The sequence below is a fragment of the Serinus canaria genome, chromosome 19 (assembly GCF_022539315.1).
Source record: "Serinus canaria isolate serCan28SL12 chromosome 19, serCan2020, whole genome shotgun sequence".
In the NCBI taxonomy this organism is placed as follows: Eukaryota; Metazoa; Chordata; class Aves; order Passeriformes; family Fringillidae; genus Serinus; species Serinus canaria.
This window is the reverse complement of record NC_066332.1, coordinates 8,929,534-8,951,549: the sequence shown is the minus strand read 5'-3', so window position 1 is coordinate 8,951,549 and position 22,016 is coordinate 8,929,534. Positions and strand designations below refer to the sequence as shown.

General features: G+C 46.0%; 1 protein-coding gene across 2 annotated transcripts in view; it reads right to left on the bottom strand.

Annotated features, from left to right (window-relative positions):
- The window catches only part of AUTS2 (activator of transcription and developmental regulator AUTS2), a 786,103-nt gene extending 768,283 nt beyond the window's left edge, over positions 1-17,820 (bottom strand). Inside the window, exon 1 of one of the 2 annotated variants that reach the window (XM_050981633.1) lies at positions 17,463-17,820. In XM_050981633.1, the coding sequence (XP_050837590.1) occupies positions 17,463-17,753 (291 nt within the window). In that variant the 5' untranslated portion in view covers positions 17,754-17,820. The remainder of the gene's footprint in view (positions 1-17,462) is intronic. The other variant, XM_050981634.1, reaches the window with a different exon arrangement.
- Between the last annotated feature and the right edge of the window lie 4,196 nt (positions 17,821-22,016).

Below are 22,016 nucleotides of genomic sequence, written 5' to 3'. Positions count from 1 at the left end.
TCTGTGCCAAAGGGTTAGCGGGAAAGCACACCAACATAAAATTACATCTTGAAAGATAACAAAAAAATAATTACATTGCAGTTCACGGAAGAATACAGGGAACAGCTGGCATGTTGTTGCAATGTAAAACTAGAATTAAACTCAGGTTAGTGTCACTTCCAACTAAGTGCCCACGGTAAGCAAGAGCAGACAGGCACAGCCAGTCCTTCCTCACCCCCAGCCAACAAAGCTCTCTGTCCCTGGGGACAGCTGAGTGTGCTCACTGCTCATTTCTGCCTTGGCTATCCCAGCTCAGGCAAAGGGGAAAGGGCTGTCCCTGACACAGTGCCCAGATGACCAGCTTTATCCAACAGGTACTTCTCCAGCCCTAAAGATCCTAGACCTAAAGATCCCTAAACCTCCAGGTCCTAAATCTAACTGACTGTGACAAGTATTTTAAAACAAACTCATATAATGAAAGGAGGCTTCATTTATGGTCTTGAAACTTTAAAAAATGTATTACACAATTTACTTCTCTAGAGTAACAGCTCTGTGATTTAACTGCTCTAAGTTTGTTTAAGAAAAATGATGATATAGAAATGCTGACTCCAGTTTTTTCCAAAGTAATAGATATCATTGCCTGCAGGGAAATAAAAAAAAAAAAGCTAAATTTGAGTTACTCTCTTTAGGGTGGATTTTATCTCTATCACATCAATGCAGAGCCAAAGTAAATCCATGGTATTTCCTTATAGTCCACATTTATTGCAGTGAGACATTTGTTCAATCAAAAGTTCTTTCTTGAGACAAATATCTACTGAACTTAAAACTAGTCAAGCCATTTTCCCCCTTTACTCTATATTTATGAATCCTTTACCCTATATTTATTTTTAGATGCCACCATTGTATACCAAATCAGATCAGCTGCTTGCAGTGGAGCTGCAGGCTCTGAGTATGAAGTGCTTTTCTTCCAAAACATACACACACCTCCACCAGCTCAAACCACAGAGCAGTTACTTCTGCCTCAAAGGTTTTAAAAATCAGGGGGCACAGAAGGGCACAGAAGAAAAAAAGATGTTCAGAAGTCAAATATTCTGCCCCAGTTGTCAATACTATACAAAATGCTGGTATTGCAAAATTGTATTTTTAACTGCTGCTATATAAATTAATGGAGGCCAGTTAGCTCAAGGAATGCTGATACTGAACATGAAATATCAAGTTAAACAAAACCACATGCATGGAGCAGTCAGTTCTGCCCTGCATGGGCCAGGGGGATTTCCCAAAGCACAGTGAGCTGGAGCCACAGCGTTTGCAGATCTGAAGGAGGAGGATTGTGAGCTCTTTGTATGTTACTCATGCACTTCAAGGCATTAGTAGTGATGGGAAGGGAGGGAGACAGGGAAACAGATTGAAAGGGGCAGGAAAATTAGAGAGAGCTCCTTGCCATTAATGGAAAAATAACTACAGAGTGTTGTACCAGATTTCTCCTCTTTTGTATGCATAGGAATATTTATTTAATCAATGTTCTGTAACAAAACAGGCCTCTGGTGAGCTATTGTGGAGAGCGAGCTCCATTCACAGAGTGGTGATTTGAATCTTGCCACCTGTTTAGCTGGTGCTGGAGAAAGCAACAATATGTGGTGGGATGGGAAGGTGTCTGCCCCAGGGAGAGGAGGAAGCACCCTGCAGAAGCTTTCCCAGTAATCACCCAAAGGAATGCCACTTGCCAGGGAAATCTTGATGACTTGACACTACCACGATTTCTGCAAGCAAAGCTGCAAAGTTCACCATTTCTCATAGGGAGGGATAAAATTCAATCCCATACAGCAGAGACTCCTGATGCTGTGAGTTACTTCCAGACCCAAACCTGTGCTTGATTCCAAACTCATCCAGCTAAGGGATGGAAAAAAGGCTCATGCCAGTGAGTTATTTCAGTCCCACTGTTACCAGTGGTCCCCCAGCCAAGCTCTGCTGGGCTTTTCCAGCGTGGCCAGGGATGCTCCAGCATGTGGCCACTCCTGCATCCACAGGATGATGCTGAGCTGCATCACGAGGCAGAGCTTGGAACATGCCTTGGCCCTGTAGTTCCAGGAGCTGTCCCACCAGACTCCATCTCCTGAAGGCCCCAAACAAAAAAAAAAAAAAAATCCCAAGCTAATCTCCCAAGCTTCCCCTCAAAATAAATATTTTAAAAACAAGCCACTGTTAGGGAGCTTCATATGAAAGGTATATTTCTGTACACACCTTATAACATCCTGCTCCTGACTGCACTTCAGCAAGTCCTGATTGCAAGTGCACTGTGCTATGGTTTTTAACACACTCAAACACTTTCTTAAAGAGAGACTGGTTTAAACATCTGCATAAATAAGTCCTTAAATAAAGCCCTGCCAAAGGCCCACAAAAACCTGGGATATCAGTGGGAGCTTCTCACTAGACTGTTTCTTTCTCCCTTCTGCACTGTTTGCTGCAAAAACACACCATATACATGAACTCTGTGTTCACCTTACACAAACCTTATGGTAAAGCAGCTTTGTTCTTTAATTTGCTACACCAGGATTAAGAACCCTGTATTTATTTATTTTTACAGGCCAGCAGGTACCAGAGATATACCAGTTTTATGACATATAATACCTGCAGACCCTGGCATTAATGACAGACCTAATTTGCTTATCACCATCACAGCTGCCAGAGTTGGTAATACATCCTTTAACATTTCTTGTAGGCAGAATGAGAGTTTCTTCCCTATTCTGCAATGGATTTAAAGAGAGATATTACCATAAATAGCCATGACACCCACCACAGCTGGGACATATAATGTTCTAAGTGATTTAAAACTGAAGCAAGCCATAACTGAGCAACACCAACTTTTACACACTTAATAATCGTAACAGTAAATAAAGAAAGATAAAGCATTAATCAGAATTTCCTTGTGTTACTCTTCACATCAGATTTCCTTAATGTAGTTGGCTGTTGTCAGCATTTTTAAGGCAAAATTATAGCTTTATTTTAAAAGGTGGTCAACAACAAAAAAAGTGCTTTCAGTTATTTAAATAAGTGTTCTAGGCAGGTCCCTGCTGCATGTGTACAGGCACTGGTGCTTTATTGTCCTACAGTAAAATTATGTAGATATTTTATGCTAACCACTTACTATTTCAGCACCCTGCAGATGCTAATTAAGTAGCCAGGCAAACTCAGAAGAGGGACAGTATTATTAAACCTGTTTTGTAGACAGAAAAACTCAGCTACAGCAAAACTAACACTCCAGCTCAAGGTGATCCCTAAGCACATATTTTGACTTCACACTAAATCCTACCTCACACATCAGCATTGTCCCCACATGCCTGCTCTTCTCAGTCAAGAAACCCAAATCTACAGCCTGGATCTCAGGTCCCCAGAGATACACATGGATCCAATCCCAAATCCATCCCTACTCAGCACAAGCCCAGAGCAGGTGCTCACACAGCGCTGAAATGGGAAAGGAGTGACTGCTCCAAGGTTACCAAGGATGGCTGTGACAGCACAGAAACCAGCCCCTGCCTCTGAAGGACAGGCTCAGCACCTTCATTACAAGAGTGTGTTTGTTTCAGGGAAAAGAGGTATCAAAGAGTTGTTTTGGAAGCAACCTAGGCAAACCCAAACACACCAGCAAGTGCACGTGGTGAAGGTGGCCATGGGAGAAAAAAGCCCCCATTGGCCTCAGGCTCCCAGACAGGCAGAGCACAGAACTGAGCAGGCTGCAAAAAGTTACACAAAAACAGTAATAAAGATAAAATGAAGGATCTTCTTTATGTGTATTATCCTTTCCACTCTCTAGCTTTCCCCTTTAGATGGTGTAAGAGCATGAGCATCACTCCAGGTTGGGGACAGGCTGTGTGCCACGTCCATGACATGTGCATCCCACGATGAGAATGCTGCACAGGCCTTTGCTGACAGAGGCACTGCAGACCTCCAGCCACCCCAGAAAAGCCACACCTCAAACTGTGAACACAAAAAGAGGTAAAAGCTGAACAGATTGCTGTGCACTCCGAAATGTGTGGAGCTGTGCAGTGTAAAATGAACACAAAACAAATACACAAAATGTTCAGAGAAGCAGCCCAGCATGGAGGACTTAAAAAAAAAAAAAAAAAAGCTTAAATTTTCAAAGCCAGTTTTGTGGGGTTTACATTCTGTGTATTTTTCCATGTTGAAAGTAGCATTTCCTGATGAGATAACTTGTCAGTGTGGATGGTAAGCCCTGACCAACACGATGCAGGGTGAGGTGTGGCCATGGCCCTCAGACAGAGCTGCAGCTCATACCATGCACAAGAGACACCTCCTTCCCCATGCCATAGAAAGGATTTTATATCAGATATTTTCAATAAATAAACAAACCCTTCCCTAACCTGTAACATAGACCAACACACTGCAGTGCAGCCTATCCCCAGGAAAACGTGGTGACCCACACTCTAACACTGTAATCTAATCCTTGAACTAAAGACAGTTTAATGCCTTTACAAATCCATATGTTTTCTAATACCACCATTGCTGTCAGCAGACTACAGGAGCGCCTCTTTGAAGATGGAAGGAAAATGACAAAGCACATCATTGTGAAGGCAATTATATGCTGCAGTAACCATTTTACAATGGCCCATATGGGCTGTATTTCAACAACGCAATTTCCAAATCTGCCTTAGCAAACATATATCTCTGTCCCAATCCCAGGTAGATTTTGCAAAACAAAATAAGACTGCAGCCAGAACAAATCGAAAATATGGATAACAGATGTAAAAATATGCCAACAAGGACACGAGAGCAATTTTTTGTCAGAGTACCAAACAAAGAGAGCAGCCACAGCAGACCTCACGAGGCCATTCACAGCAAAGCTGCCCATTCAAGGGACTTAGAGACCTGGGTTTATCAGAAATCTGATTATACACTCGTGTGCTCTCCTATGCAGCTGCCCAATTCACTGCTGCAGCCACCAGCCCATCCACCTCCCCAGGGACCACAGGGCAGTGGAGCTCCACTCCCAGCCTAGAAACTAAAATCAGATGTGAACCAAGGCTGTGCTCGCTTACTCCAAATCCTCTCTGACATCCAGGACCAGGGCCCAAATAAAGGGAAACAAGGAAAAAAAACAAAACAAAACAAAAAAAACCCCAAAATAACCCCACAAAATCTCTCTTATCCTTCCCCTTGTGATGGGTAAAGAGGCCTGCTCTGTTCACCTTGCTGCCTGTGGTAGCTGGGGCCATGCCAACAGCCCAGCATCACCTCCTGCAGCCCCAGGGCTGCTCTCTGCCTGGTTCCTTAGGAGGCACAGAGCAGTGAAACTGCAGCTCCAACCCAAAATCTTTGCCTCCTGTTGATGGAGAACCAGGAGCCAGAGCTAAGGAGCAGCCCTTCACAGGGCAAAATTGTACAAAAGCTGTACTATAGTGAAAAGGGGGTTTAATTGTGCTTCTTTCCAGTAGTCCTCTGCAGTGGTTCATTGCTTTTGAAAGCTCTGCCATGGGTACCTGTTTTGGGATACCTCTGTGCCAGTGCCACAATTTTCATGGGGCTCTGGGGCCACACTTAGGCCCTACAGGCAGGATCCAGGCTGCAGGACACCACTTGGACAGACCTGCATGTATTAGTAGCAGCAATAAAGACAGGAACAGACATGAACATATTTCTCCCAGAAGTGAAAATAGTAATAAATTTCTTAATCTGCCTATAACAAAGACAGGAATGGTAAAGGTGAAAGCTTACAAGTTAATTGCTAATTCGTTAACAACAAAGTGTCTGCATCAAATATCTTACATTTCAATGCCAAGGGCAACAAGCAAAGGAACACATGCACAGCATGGAGCAAAAATCACCAACGCAAAGGAAACATGGAACTGGGTATTCAGTAGCCAGGTCCTGCAAAGTGCATGATCCAGGTCTTATCATTGTCAGCTCCTCAAAATGATCTAGTGAATCTGGGCAAAAGCATTTCAAAGACTTTAATCCATGTGAAATATTACTTCCTGGAACCGGAAATTCAATCCCTAGCAATGAAAACAAAAGCACACTCATATAAATGCACCTTTCAACTCAGCCAATATAGCCACATTTAGGCTCTAGCTCTCTCAAAAAAATCCTTTACTCATTAATATAAAGTAAACTTGAAATGATTTCTATAATTGCAGTTAAAAAATTAATAATGTTTTGAGATAAATGCAGATAAAAGCATGTTTTACTAATTATCTTTTGAAGCTTTGGCTCATGAAAGATTAAAGGTGGAAGAAAAGTTGTTGAAATATTGAAGACAAAAAATCCTACCATTTGAAATCACTTTGAAGCCATGTACCTCGTATGAGTGATCCTTAATGTCCAGATGTACTAAAAAAGGAGTCTCTTTAATTCAGAAGAAGTCTAACAAAACATGCCAATTGGAGTTTTTATGCCATCAGCTCCCTGGAAATTGGTGCATTCAGCAGCCCCTGCTCTGCAGAACTCCAGACCAAAGTGGGATTTTCTTGTGGTTCATCCCCAGCTGGGACAAAAAACTTCAAGCTCGAATTCAAAACTGAGTTCCAGAATTTCACGTTTCATTGAGCTCTCCAGAGCTCCCGTAGTATCAACCTACTTATAACTAGTTTCACACATCTAAGCAACCATCTGAGGAACCCACAAAAGATAGCACTTTTCCCACTCAGGGAGGAGGAGCTGGAGGCACAGACATCAGGGTTTAACAGAAGACCCTCATCACCAGCCACAGGGTTACTCACAAGCCACAGGAAGACTTGTTTCTGTCCCCAGGCACTTAAAGGAATGCAGGTTATCTGGGGTGTGAATTACCCAAAAGCAAGGCTGGCAGTTCCATTCACAGCCCTGGAACTAACAAGGCAAATAATTCCCCTCCTGCTCCATCCCACCAGCCTGTTTGACATCAGCACTTTGCAGCCTGAGCGTTAATTAGGAGAGCAGATCTATTGACCACAGGCTGAAATGGATGTCCACAACTCCACTGGAAATATGGTAGGCTTCTGCAAATTGAAACAACTTGAAAAATACTCTTAGGTAAAATTCCTAAGCAACTTTGTAGCTATTTCAAGGACCTCGTAACGATTTCCATCAGATCTGAATTGGTGCAAAAGTATAAATTTTAGAAGTTTGCACCTGCAGCGTGACAGAAGCAAAGCCTGTTGTTACAGGGCAGTTTTCAAAAAGCATTGAACTGTGCTCAAAAGCTACACAGTGTCAATGTCAAGGACTCTTCAGCGCTCCGGAGTTTCAAGAGTCAGGGCAGATCTGAAATGGAGCAGCTGACACCTCTTTGCCCAGGGAAGGGTCCCACTGTAAAGAACATTATTCCCCAGCTGCACAGCCCCCTGCCCTGTATTTCTCCTTCTCCTTTCCCCTCAGCCTTTAACCCTCTGCCCGTCACAAAGCATGGTGACACCAAATTATTAAATTCTACCCTTGCTGCAAACGTGAGCAGGGCTAGGTAAATGATTAAATAGTTGGGTTTTTCATAACCACACATCCAAGGAAATTTGCCAATGTCTTTTTATTTGCATATCTGGCAGACTGCCCCAGACAACTAATACATAAGTGACAGCGTACAGGTGTATTAGTTTAGAGTTTGCCTTTAATCTAGAGGTGTCAATTTGCTTCTGTTTTAATTACATCCATCTTGATATGTTATTACAACCTCATGAAACTTCTTCATTATGTGAATGGCTATAAATACATACACATGACAAACAGTTGTTATAAATTTTCTGGTTCAGCAGTGGAGGCACAATATTTTAGCCCACACATCAAGTTCATTTCAAATTGCAGTTCTCCCTCTCCTCTCTACCCCACTTCATTCCCTTCCTTCTCTTTTCTTTCATCCAATACCAAAATATTTCCCCCCTACATTTAATGGATTCTCTAATATTTACTAGTAGCAGCATCCCAATACAAATACTCTCAGCTTAGGGAGCTGTTTCAGCCCTTGTGTGTTCTGGGCTGCACCTCTGTGAGATGTCTGTTTGTCATTAGGCAAATATAAGGAGATTGCACTGAGGCCTTATAAACATGCAAAGATCCTCTTTTGTAGCTCCATAATTCACTGAGTTTTTCAATACACATTCTGAGGTTGAAAACTTGGCTAATCCATCCACCAGATGTATCTTTATGATCCCAGAACTCATGAAAATTTACTTTTTTTCCCTCATTTTTTTTAAAGTCCAGCAGACTCAGCTGTTGAGCTACATTAATTGCATTTTTATTTTTTTCATAGTTAAAATGACTAATGCTAGCAGAGTCACTGCCTACAAGCACAATAGCCAGACAGTAAAAATTAGTAGGACTTCTAATCGTTCAGTAATATCCAAATCCCATAAAATTAAGAGAGGCAATTTGGTCCTCTCAAAACAGATGGTTTTGATTTTCAGTATTTATTTTGAAATTTCTTTAAGGAGAGAAAAGAAAGGAGAAATGACACAAATTCACACCAAAAGATTCCATTCAAAGGTCAAAGTACCCTTGACATGCATTAAACCCCACAACACCAACAGTCACAACATAAATTGTCCCAGCAGCAGCACTTCTTCCCTTGCCTTCTCACCACACAGACCCCTCCGAGGTCAAAACTACTTTCACTGCCTCAGCCCTCCACCAGTGCCCTCTCTGATGGATGCCACACCATGCCAGCCATGCCCAACAATCTGGAGCAAGCCGTGTGTTACCCAGCCCTTGAAACAGCAGCACCTCCCAGCTCCTTCCTCTGGGCATTCTGGAAGCTGGGCAACAGATCCAGGTTCTGGAGGATCCCTGGAAGACACTGATGGTACCCTCTGGAGGCACATGGTGCTAAACACCTGGATGGGCAGCAGACAAGAGGAAGGTGACAGAAGTTGTCAGGGGCCATATGAAGACCAAAGCCACATTGCTGGCAATGAGTCAGGTCCTTTGGCCACCTCTCTGCCATTCCCACCATCCATGTAAGCAAGGAGCCAGGTCCTTCAGCCACCTGTCCTCTATTCCCACCTTCTGCAGAAGTAGATGTCTCATTAAAAAAAAAAAAAAAACAAAAAACAAAAAACAAAAAACAAACAAACAAAACCTCAAAACAAACCTAAACAGATTATCAGACTGAAAGGTCTCAGGTCACTTAGGACTTCCAGAGAGAAAATAAACAAAAATCAGTGCCAAGAGCAATTATCACCATGTTTGTAACTCATCTCAGTCTCTGAAATAGGAAATGGTGTGCAAACAACAAAACACAGGCTGTCAAGATTTGCCAGGAGGGAGAAGTTTCACCACACAGGTTTTGTACCTTGCTCTCCTGTACCCAAGAGCCACCCAAGTGTGGTCCTGGAGAAGTCAGTGGCAACAATTTCTGTCTCACTGGTTCCACTTCACAGGCAAAGGAATTAAAATGCCTTTACTACATGAGGAGGGGGAGTTAGGAGCAGCTGTAGGACACTCTAGAGCAGCCTGGGTCCCCAAGGATGGGTCTCCTGGGACATGGTAACCCAAACCTGCACCTAGGGGAACAGGCAACAGCGGCTCTGGATTCCACTGACAGGTAAGCAGGCACCTGCACCAGGTATCAGCACTGTTACACACTCTCCTCTAAAACACTGCTCCTCTCATGGTCAGCCTTTGACAGAAAAAGGCTGCTCACAAACTTTCATGAATTTGGTCTGGATCTGACCACTACTTAATTTCATGGGAGTGTACAACGTGTTTTAAAGTCTGATACAACTGTTAGCATTACTGCACAACACACAAGTACCTCTTCAGAATTTCAGCCACCCATATGTTATTCTAACCTAGAATCTCCTGGTGCCTACTTCTATCTGCTTCTGGTGTTCACTGTCATCCTGCACCATCCACAAACCTGCTCCAGGTGGCTTCACACAAATGATGCTCAGCACAGGGCTTGTCCCAAAGGCTGAAAATGTTTGTCTCTTTCCATGAACTCATCCCACAAAGGATAAGTTCAAGCTTGTGTCTGGATGGGGAGGATAGGTTGACAGCAGTTTTATTCTCAAACCATTAAGTCTCCTTTGGCATCAAATAAAAGTAGGAAAAAGAGACAATTTATAAGAGCACAAACTGTAGAGGAGAAGAAGCTTCCACATTAGGAAGCTGGCAAACACATGTGAGACAGATTAAAGGGTGATCATTCCTGGAAAGAACACCAAGCTGAACTCCTGCATGGCTCTGAGTAACAGTTCCTGTGTGGAGCTGGTGTATTAATCATATCAGTAATATGTGCATCAGCCAGCATTACACAATCAGAAGTTCAGCCAGCCAGAACTTGGGCACATCAGATATCAGCACACCTCTGCACATCTCCCAAGGCTTTGTCACAGGACACTTCAAAAACAGCAGGACTGAGATGCACACCAAATACCAAGTAAATCCACATGGAGCACATGCACCATGATCAAATTAAACCTCATGAGCAGAACCTCACAAACAGAATTGTATGGGCAGAGCCAAGGGAAAATCCACTTCTTTTGCTGACTTATTCCACCACTACTGCACAGAGGATGACAGAACCAAAACTCCTGGTTATAGTATTTACCAGACTGAAGACATAACCTTTTGGTTAAAATCTTCTCTCTCCACCACATGAGTGTGTGAACTTCAGCAGCAGTGTTGCCAAGATACAAGGAGAAAAATCTCAAGACATTAAGGTAACACACTATTTAAAGGCAAACAGTACAGCAGAGTTGAGCTGGGGATCTGACAAATTGCCACTGCACGTTCTGCTGTTACAGCAAAACAAATCCCTACCTGCATTAGCCATTCCTCATTACTTACAAAGTGGATTTTCATATCCATTTTACAACAAAGGAGTTTAGAGGACTATGATGTTCTGAAGTGGTCTTCACCATGGCTTGGCATTGAGTCAAAACGACAACAAACCGACTATACAAAAAAATGCACGCAGCTGGTAATTTGTGGCACATGCAGAGCCAAACCCCAACAAGAACACAAGATACTGAACTGATAAATTACGAGGATGATGTACAAAAAGACAGAGAAATGTTGGAAGCAATTTTCTCTTGCAGAACCAAGGCAACACTGCAATTCAAGTGCAGGAAAACTGAGAGTTAAACATTTCCACATTTCAGCCTGCAACTTCCGAACTCCATTACCTTTTTATTAATTGCATTTGAGACTTCACTAAACTTGAGCTTGGGCTATTTTTAAAACCTATCTGACTCAACTTATTGTTGCTCAGAACAAAGATTAAACTTCTAATTTAGCTGCAGATAATTACAATGCTGCAGGTCAGACCCCCAGTGTAATGTGGTAGGGTGTCCCAGTCAAACTGATAGGTGTTCAGAAAAACCCCAAAAAACAAAAGTAGCAGAGCTGGGGGAAGGAGGGGATGATCACCAGCGAGAGAGGAATCTTTCTGCCTTCCTCCCAGCTGAAGTTACTGGGATTAAGGACTCCTTAAGCAGGGACAGATTTGGTTGAGTGTCTCCACTTGGTACTGACAGCAGGGCTCTCACCAAGGAGCATTTTTGTACACAACAGTGGAACTTTCCTGAAACTTGCACTTTTGGTAACAACATCCCCCTCTGGCTCTCTGTGTTCCCATACAGTCCCTGCTATTTCTCTATTGATCTCAGTGTTGTAAGTCAATCTTTCAATTACTCAGACCCTTGATGTCTTTCTGATGATTTTTTTTGCCTTTCCCTAATGATCATTTTCCTTCCAAGTTTCTGATCCTTTACCCTTATTTTATAAATCATAAAATCATATAACTGTTTAGGTTGGAAAAGGCCTCAAAGATCAGAGAGTCCAACCATTAACTCAGCACAGCCAGCCCCACTGCTAACCATGTGTCCAAGTGCCACATCTACACTTCTTTTAACTCTCTCCAGGGATGGTGACTCCACCACTGCCCTGGATTTTACACTCCTTCAGTGCCAGCAAAGGCCCCAGGTATTTAATCAGAAAGGGCTTGCTTACTCCCCCAAATAGCAGGGGAAAAAAGATGCCAAGGGAGGGTAAGGGTGTCTTTTGTCTTTTGATGTGCAGCATACTTCTTGTTAGCGCTAATCTTAAAGAGCTGTGCTAGTGGAGATTGATTGAATCACATTCATCCAAAAGAACTTGTCCTTATAGTTTAAACTCCTCCTTCTTCAACTCAAGGCCATTGTGCCTCCTACTATCACCTATGGGAATGGCAAAAATCCCCACCTTCATTACATAGTTACCTTCAGGAGCTTAAAAGAATATTTATGCAACAATCTCAATCCTTGGTCATTATCTGCCCAAAGAGACAGCTTCAGCTCTCCAACAGCCACTGAAATCAGCTGGAGTTAGGAGTGCCTTGCCTCCCAGAAAGGTACCAAGCTTCTCAAAATAATTTTAAAGTGTCTTTAAGGTATTCAGGTACCCAAATGACAGCAACATGTTTCAAACCTCACCCTAGGTTTTTTTTTTTGTAGAATATACATCCTTGTGGAATATGAATCCTGCTGTTTTCAGTCCCACTTTCAGTCCGAGTTGTTGTTTTTATCAGGTCTGGTCACTGATGTTTTCATGAAGATAGTCAGCTGCTCTGTCCAGGTTATCTCAAAATTTAATCTCGGGTCAGTTTACTGTTTCCTCTAAATACACAGTGAAAATAATAAATGCATCGCTTCGTACGATATCCCAGTGTCACACAAAACTTAATACCTCTCCTCATCCCCAGATACCTTCATTTAGTTACTCCCTTCTTTTCTCTGCTGGTCTAAATCTGCAGACTCGCATGTGCAAACAGAGACTGGGACAAACACCTAAGCATCTAAGCAGTCAATAAACACAAGAAGGGCCACCAAGATTTGCTGACAGCACTAAACAAACATCTGATGTTATGATGCTGCTGTGGTAAGGCAGGAAGATCAAATTCCTTTTGAAATATGAAGGGATAGAGACAAGGCAAAACAAACCTGCTTGAAATCTCAAAGAATTTAAGCAAACAGTCTAATCAGGCCAGCTAGAAGATTGGTGAGAAGAGAATGATTTGGGGAGAAAAAGCACACAGCAAGCCAAGCCATTCTGGTGTCCAGCTCAAAGCTTCTGCTGTCACACAGCCAAGCTATTTCTATTTTCAGTGGGCTATGCCTAGAGATGAGTATCACACACCAGTTATTAAAGCAAATTCCTGCATTCAGATGCATACACAGAGCCACACTGTCAGTGCACACAGACACACAACTGAGACCACAGGACCTTCAAAACCTTCCTGCTACTTGTACATTTTGTTTCTGCAGTGTCTCTGTTTCAAAGCCCAGATCAGCTGTTAGGCTTTACTCCATCTAGTCTCATGATATCTCTGCAACTTGTAAAAGCACTGCAGCTAACATCTGCCTAAACCACACAAACACCATGGAACAATTGCTTAAAAATTATTTACACTAGGTAGATGGAATCATCTGACACAGAATTTGAAACTCATTAAACAGCTCCTTGACAAATATTTGTCAGCATTTCTCATTTGTAATTAATTATATTGGGCTTTACCTGACGATAATTTAGCACGGTCTCAAAACAGACTAATGCCTGTGTGCTGAACACACATTAGCTCAGCAAATGCACACTGAGAAATTGTGACAGTTTTATGAAACAAGAATCCCCTTTTAAATGCGAGTCCCCCACTTCCCACCCCACTTCTATCTGAGCTTTATAAATATCTGTGTCCCATTTCAGGCTTGTCAGATGAGCTGCCTGAGTTGAAGCTAAACAAACATCCGCAGAAAAAACTCATTACCTTACTCAGTGTTCAGAAAACCTGAAACCAACTGCTTACTCCATAGGGATGGTCAGAGCTGACTCAGGAAACATAAAGTACTTCCCAGGCTTTAAGCCATCTTAACATTCAGGTCAGATTTCCTTTCTCATCACAGCAAACCATCTTCACCATGGCACGTCAACAGCCATGTCACATCAGTCTGCTGCCTGGACACCTCTGCACCAGGGGTTAGGAGGGAGATAAACATCTGCCTGAGATCTCACCCCACCAGAGAGCTCTGCAGAAGCCTCCTTGCCAGCACTGCCAGAACACATCATGGACAAAGTCACTCCAATAGATTGATTTATCCCATTCTGAGAAATGACCTTTCCCTGTCAAGCTGGTGTCTAAAATGCCCACCTGGGTTTGGAGAACCTCATGCTGTTATTGCTGGTAACAAACACACCAGCAGTGCTGCACAGGCTCCTCCAAGCTGGGAAAAGCCACAGCTCAACAAGCCACTGGGCACACTAACACAGGTACAGAGTGTCTGTGCCTTCTTGCTTATCCAGGCTGGATATCTGAGGAGCTCAGGGCAGCAACGTGTGAGTAACTGCTCTGGAGTGAACCACAGGGCTTGCTGCTGTCAGTCCAGCGAGGCCACTCATGGGAGAATCTGGTGACCAATTGTAGGACCACATCTCAGCTGCTTTACTACACATCAAGGGCTGGTTTCTGAAGGTCAAGGCTCCAAAATGCTCCCCAGTGTAGGGGACAGGCCCCTATTGCACACAGCTACACTGAAGTCTTGCAAGGCCAGGCAATGATCAGTCTGGCCACATCTGCAATGACACTGGAATTGCTCAGCTGTCACTCCAAGTAGGAAAAAATCCAGAGTGAGATCCCACTGTCTTCATTTGACTCCTTCTTCCTGTGTATTCCCCACACAAACATTAGAGACATCAAGGTACAGGGTGCCATAAATGCAGAGACAGATAACCAGAAGCAGATGGCCTCTATTTCAGCACCAACAATTTACACTTGAGAAGTATGACAAGGCTACTGACACCTGGACAGAAAAGCAGTTCCCAGAGTGGGAGCTGGTTAAAGTCTTGCTTCAAGGGATGGGAACTTTTATCAACATAACCATAACAGATTGGATGACTCCTCCTGCAGTGATAGTGGCATGGGATCTGTGTCCTTGTGCAGCACCTGTGTCCCTTTGCCATCCACAAGTTTCACACAACCTGGTATTTTGCACAGGCTGGGCTTTTTCAGTCACCCCAACAAAAAGCAAAAGCATTTAGTAAAAGCCACTTAGTAAAGGGTAAAAAGTAAAAGACAATTTAGTAAAAGGTGAAATCAAGCTGTGTGGAAGTTCTTGCTCCTTTTTTTACAATTTGATACATAAGAAAGTCCTGGGTGACACCTCACACCCAGCCAACCACACCCCTACAGCTGCAAGGTTGTCCCCAGAAGCAGAGAGCTCAGCCATGTCCCTCCACAGCGGCTGTCCCCTCCTGCATGAGCCATCATCCACCCATGTCCCCCCTTCTGAACCATGGCTTAGACCCTCCAGTGGATGAAATGTTCTGCACCTTCCCTCTCACAGTTTTTCACACCAAGCAGACCAAACACTGTCTCTGCACCCTTTCAGCTGTGCTAAGCCCAAAACAAGGCTGAAGTTCAAGCCCAAGGCATGGTCTCAGAAAGTCTTGTCTACATTCTGGGCACGAGTGTCTTCTGGAACCTGGGGAAAATACGCATGGCCTCCAGCGAGCTGGGGGCAGAGCCACAGCACGAGGTGTATGAACAGCAGGACACCTCTCCACAGCACCCAAAGCTTCTTGACTCAACTCAAACACATTAACACCTAAACATCTCACCAAGGCTGGGGTATCTCACTCCCCCAGCCACTCACAACCTCCTCAACAACACCAGAACTACAATAAAAACTTCAGGCTGCTGCATGCAACACATGAGCAATTTCTGCCACACTGGGGTTGTGCCTTAGACTCCTTCATCTCCCTCTGATCTTCAGAAACAAGTTTCTCAACGTGCATACGGAGCTGCAGGAAAAAGCACCTAACAACGATTTTGTGACATTATTTCTTAACGCAGCATGAAATCGTTAGGTCAAAACGTGCCACCTATCACATGAACATTAAAAGTATGTCAAGTCTCAGTGTGCAAGCTATTGTTTTATCTGAACGTGATATTAGCTGGCAGAACTGGGTAATGTATCTGTGCTCCTTTTTAGTGATACAGGATTATGAGAGGATGCAAGTAGTAGCCATGCTTGGCTTGGCAAAGAGAGCACAGCAATTATATTCAAGTAGAAAATAAACAAATAAGAAGTGAAACAGAATAAAGACATTTTCTAAAATGCCCTACCAAGTTCTAAACTTGCTCTTCACTTCCTCTCCAAAAAGGACTACAGCCAAATTCTCAAGTCCTTATTCCCATAAAAATTCTTAATGACATAAACTAAGGCTTTGTTTGAGGAAAACCAGAATTTTGTCCGAAACAGAAGCATACAAATTTCTCTCCTGCCAATAAACATGTATTCACACTTTTGGTCCCTCTGGTTTGAGCAGGGCACTTGAGGATGGGCTTACTAGGTGAAATATGGTGGATAAATTGAATCTGGACATTACCTCAGCATTTGCTCCTTATTGCTTACATGAGTCTAACACCAGCCATGTGGAGGTTTGTTGGAGTGAACAAATCCTCCCTTAATTACACCTGAATAAGTTCTGTTGGAGGCATAGTGTGGATGGATACAGGTGTAACCAAAGACAAAATCTGGCTACAAAACAAGAAACAAAATAAAACTAACAAACAAATAAAGCCCTGAAAATCCACTAAATATTCTTGGCTAAATATTTAAACATCTTAAAAGCTACACAGATTTTTTTTTTGTTGTTAAACAATCAGCTTCACCTCCACATTTATTCTGACAGTTCATCATCGCTCCAGTTGTGCCTCCAGTGCACGTAAACCCAAATAAATCTCCTTTTCACCACAGCAAACTTCTCCCGATCAGAACTTAGAAACAACAAAGCCCTTCAAACACACAGGCTGGAGGTCCCCTTCCATGGCAGCATCACCACCACGACCCTGGCTGGGCTGACAGCGGTTCCACAATCGCGAGTGGCTGGGCGGAGGGAGCACGGAGAGGCGAGGCCGGGCCGGGCGCAGGGAAGCGACGCCCGGGAAGCCCCGCGGGGCTTCTCCTCCCTCCGCCCGGCCCGGCCTGGGCTCTCCCAGCCCCTTCGTTCGCGCTGGGGGACGACTCGAGCCGCCCACCCCGGGCCCACTCGTGACACGCCGGCAGGGAGCGCGGCAGGCCGGGCGCCCCCCGCCCGCGGCGGCACCGCGACCGCCCCGAGAAACACGCGCGGCCGCTCCCCTCGCGGCCCCGCGGACACGAGTGGGCGGCCCCGCCGGGCCACGGCGGCGCGAGAAAAGTTTGATCCGTGGGAGGGGAGGGGAAGCGCCGCCGGGGGACCGCGCACAACTCCCCGCTCCCCGCACGGGGGGATGGCCCCGGCCCCGCCGCCCGCCGAGAGCGGCGCGCCGGGCTGCAGGTGTCGGCGGCAGGAGGGAGAAGGGAGGGCAGCGGGGCACCCCGGGGACGGGGAGGGGGCGGCGGGACAGCCCCCGCGGGCACCCCCGGCGGGCCGGCCCGGGGACCGGGGTCAGGGGCGGGAGGATGTGTCCGGGGGGCGCCGCGGGGGCTCCCCCGCCGCTGCCCCCACACAATGAGGCGCACACAAAGCGCCGCCGCTCCTACCTCCAGCGCCTCGAAAGTGACGAAGCTGGACATCGCGAAACCGTCGATAATGTCCTCTTCGGCCGAGGAGGACTCCCGCCGCTTCCTCCGGGGGGGCCGCGGCCGGGACGGCGGCGGGGGCCCATTGTCTTCCTTCTCCGAGCCCGAGGAGGAGAGCGCGGCGGCCCCGGGGCCGGCGGCCCCGCCGGCGGCACAGCCGCGCCGCCCGCCTTTGGCTCGCCGCTCCCGGTCGCGCTGGGACCGCGATCGCCGCTTCTTCCGAAGCCCGTTGCATCGCGCCGGGCCATCCATGTCTCTCGCCGGCTCTCCCTCTCGCTCTCGTCCCCCCCCGCCCCACCGCAGCCACAAATCCGGCTCCCCCGGCGGAATAACGGGGGAGGGAGGGAGGGAGAGAGGGAAGGAGAAAGGGAGGGAGGAGAGGACAGCAAGGGGGTGGGGGGGATGAAAGAATCCGAGTGCGGTTCCACCACCACCAGCAGCAAGCACCAAATGTAAGAGATTCCTATAAGCGAGCCAAGGAAAGTAATGGCTGATCTCAGGTCGCCTTTGTAAAAAAAAAAAAAAAAAAAAAAAAAAAAAAAAAAAAAAAAAAAAAAAAAAAAAAGCCACGGAGAGAAAGGGGAAAAAAAAAAAAAAAGCCTCACCAAGCAGGCAATAAATCAGAATAGCGGAATGCTTTGATCAAGGGGCTGGGAGGGCGAGGATCTTCGAAAGAGAGGAAAAAAGGTTGAGAAGAAGGGGGGAAAAAATAAAGAAAGGAGACCCGCTGGAAGGAGGGAGCTGAGAGTATTTCCTTGCACAAAATTTATTTTCTTTCTTCCTTTCCTCCCCAACTAAAAGAAGTTCCGGGGGGGAAAAATATATATGTAGATGTACAGAACTCCCTTTCTGTCTGCGTGTGTGTGTGTGTGTGTGTGTGCAGGGAAGGGTGCAGCCTTCCCCTCCCCACCAACACGCACTCCTCTCCCCCTCCTCCTTTATCTCCCTGGATCAAACACAATAATAATAATAACGATGCATCCAGATGCAATTTTCTCAGGCACCGACCAGGGATGGACTCGGGAGTGGAGATCAGATCCCAGCCCGGCCCCTCCAAAAACAAAACCAAACAATAAAAAGAAGAAAAAAAAGGAAAAAGAGAAAAAGGGGAGGAAAAAAAAGAGCCCCAAAACACGCCCACCCACCCCAGCTATTAATACGGATCAATCATGGCAAATTCATCGTATTAATTGTGGCGAGGAGGGGGGTGCTGGTGCTGGTGACAATAGATCCGAGCGGAGGGGAGGCGGCCCCCGGGAGCGGCGGCGGCCACAACAACACGGCTGGTGCCCGGGGGCGCGGCGGAGCGGGCGCGGCGCAGGGCTCGGTGCCGCCCGGGCGGTGCCGGTGCCGGGGGGCGCACGCCGAGCCCCGCGCGGGGCGGTCGCGGTGTCGCCCCCAGCGGCCGCGCGGCCCCGCGCCGCTCACGTGACCGCCGCCCCGCCCGCTCCCCGCCCGGCGGCGCGCGAAATGCGGCGCCCCCGCCGCGCGAAATAAGTCTCGGGCATGCGCGGGGGGCCTGCGCGGTGGGGCGGCCGGCACGCGATGTGACACCCCCTCACAGCGCCTCTCACACGGCTCTCACACGGCTCCTTACAGCGTCCCTCGCACGGCTCCTCACATTGCCCCTCACACCGCTCCGTCCCTCGAGCCGCGCAGGGATGTCCCCACGGGACCAGACGTGGAGGGCGCGGAGTCTCCGTCTCTGGACTCATTCCAAAGCCACCCGGACGCCTCTCTGGGTCACCTGCTGTGGGTGGCTCTGCCGTGGCAGGGAGTTGGAGTGGAGGATCTCCTGACGTCCCTTCCAACCCCAGCTATTCTGCTTCTGCGATTCTGTGTGCCGCCCTTGTCCCCCAGCCCGGTCTCCTTCCCTCACGGCCTCGGCTGCTGCCGGGCGCTGCCCCTGCCCAGCCTTGCGGTGGGTTGTGCTCCTGCTGTCCCTGAGGGGAGCCCGCACCTCTCTGCCCCGGGATGGCGGCTGTTGCCCTTGCCAGGTGACCCTCCGACATGACTGGCACAGATGCTGAGGCTGCGGGCAGAACAACTTGTGCCGCCCACCTGCAGCTCACCTGTCCTTGGCTCTGCCCTGCCCACGCTTTGTGTGGCCTTTCGTCTCTATCAGCCTCGGCTTTGTTGTCCCCCCTCTTCATGTTCCCACCTCCGTGGTATTAGGGCATATTGCCCGTGTCACCTCAGCTCCAAGAGGGCTGTGGAATGAACAAATTCACTTTTAAAACTGATTCTTATGGTCACCCTTGTCACTTGGTCTTCTGTCTCCTGCCCAGGGGAACCTGCTGAGGGAACAGGCATGGAAGTAGAAGGGTGTGTGGAGCTGTTTGGTCTGACTTTGGGGAGAAAACATTAGGAGCAGAGCCCCCGGGGAACCAGGACATTTGCTAGGAAGAGAGAAGGAGAGAAGAAGAGCAAGCATAAAGATGGAGAAGAAACCCCAACCTGTGAAGTCTCAATGTTCAGAACAGAGAAGAGGGATTCTGGAAGCACAGCACTGGTTTTCCTCCATCTACCGGGTGATCGTGCTGTTGTGTAGTTTGGAATATATTGAGAGACATTGGAAGGACAGGAGAAAAAGATAAATCATTTAATACTACTTCTCCACAAAGAACTTTCTGTATAAGAACCAAGTCTGTCTCCTGTAGCTGCTAATCATTCCTCCATTGAGATCCCCAGCCAGGGGAGCACACACAGGCTGAGTGTATTTTTCCAATATTCTCCCTCTGGGCTACTCTGACCCTTGGGGGATGAGGCTCTGCTTGACTGTATAATCCGTTGTTTACTCTGTACCCTTAGGCCACCAATGGAGTAATATTTTTAGTATGTTTTCTATGAGTACTGAGTGATTCTGTGAAATACTGGGAATCAGATACACCCTCTGTATCCAGAAGGCAAGTGACACCTTTGCCACCTCTCTGCACACCACATCTCCTGGACAGCACGCAGTGACTTTTAAGCTGGTGTGAGCCAGAGGAAGAGGAAGCACAAAGCTCTGGGTGACCTGAGAGTGTGAGAGTGTGTACCTTAGAGAAGGCCATGCTGCCCATTGCAGAGGCCCATGGCTAGTTTTTAAACATTCTCAGATATCAACCTAGAGACCATCTTCTAATCTGACCTTAGATCTCCATATTTTTCTTGCTGTTTAACAAATGTATTTCTCTATCTTACTTTGGGTTCTTTTGTCTCATAGTGGCCTGCCAGTTCTATACAATCTGACTATACAGAAGCTGCACTGGTATTCCTGAAGTGTTAAAATTTCTGTGTAGAGCAAGCTCAAATATTATAAGATCTCTGTCTTCTGAAAAATATGAAGCTGTGCTGTGTCAAACAACTGTTACCTGTTGGGTTTTTTTGAAAATAACTCTATAATTTTCAGGGCAAAGTAATTGATTATAGTTTCCTACATATCCATCACCATTAAAGTGACTTAAGAGACCTGTAGTCAGATACATTTCTGCAGACATTCATTGCATGGCTGAAAGTCTGCTCAGTCTGTTTTCTTCTTGAATGTGTGTATGTGGATAACAGACACGATATGTGATTCATTTTGCATTCTTTGTAGAAACAAATCCCCAGACTTGCATGTCTATGGAAAAAATAAGATTAAAACCCATCCATCTAACTTATACTCCATTGCAAAACATTTTTGTTCTGTGTAATATTTATGGCAAGCATTAGAAATCACAGGTCACCTTCTTGGGTATGATACAGGTGAATTACCCCTTTTCTGGGTGTGATCCAGCAGGAGCACTTCCACAAACCCTAACTGATTTGGGAGTTTCAGACAGATCCGCAGGAAGTTCTTTCTCCAAGTGTGTTCTTGCCTCCAGCTGAGTATTTCAAGTCATCTTAGCAGAAAGAATACCACAGACCTCTATGCACATTTGTTCTTGGGCTGCCTGTTAGCTTTCCTCTAGAAATACATCTTGCCTGGCATCTGGTGTGAGAAAACAGCACGCTTTTTCCCTCTTTTTTTTTTCCTTAGGCTCTGGTACCTTGCTGAGTCACTGTTTTTGAGGTTAATGACTAGTGTACTCAACTGGATACTCAGTAATTAACACCCACGGAAAGGTACTTCTCCAGCATGTAATAACAGACCTGTAATCTTCTGATTTGAGACCGATATCAAAAGCTTTCTCTCCTTAAATAACAAAGACAGAAAGGCTAACACAGACCAAAAGCAACTATTGCAATTTCCATGTCACCATTAGGCATTGGAACAAAACAAAATTTGCAACTGTAAAAACACTAGAAGCTGTTTTCTTAGGACTAGCCCCTGGCATACCTAAATGGAAAGGATATTTTGAACTAACTTGAATATCAGGAGATAATTCATTGCTTGAGGAAATGGCAAGAACCTTGCTTCTAGCAAGAGTAACTTGCACTGTGCTTTGGCATTAATCTCCAAAGATGGAATTTTTAAGTTCAGTCCACATAGGAATCTCATCAGAGGCAAATGTGCCTTTCCGAAGTTATCATCCTTTTAGGAGATGGGCAGTT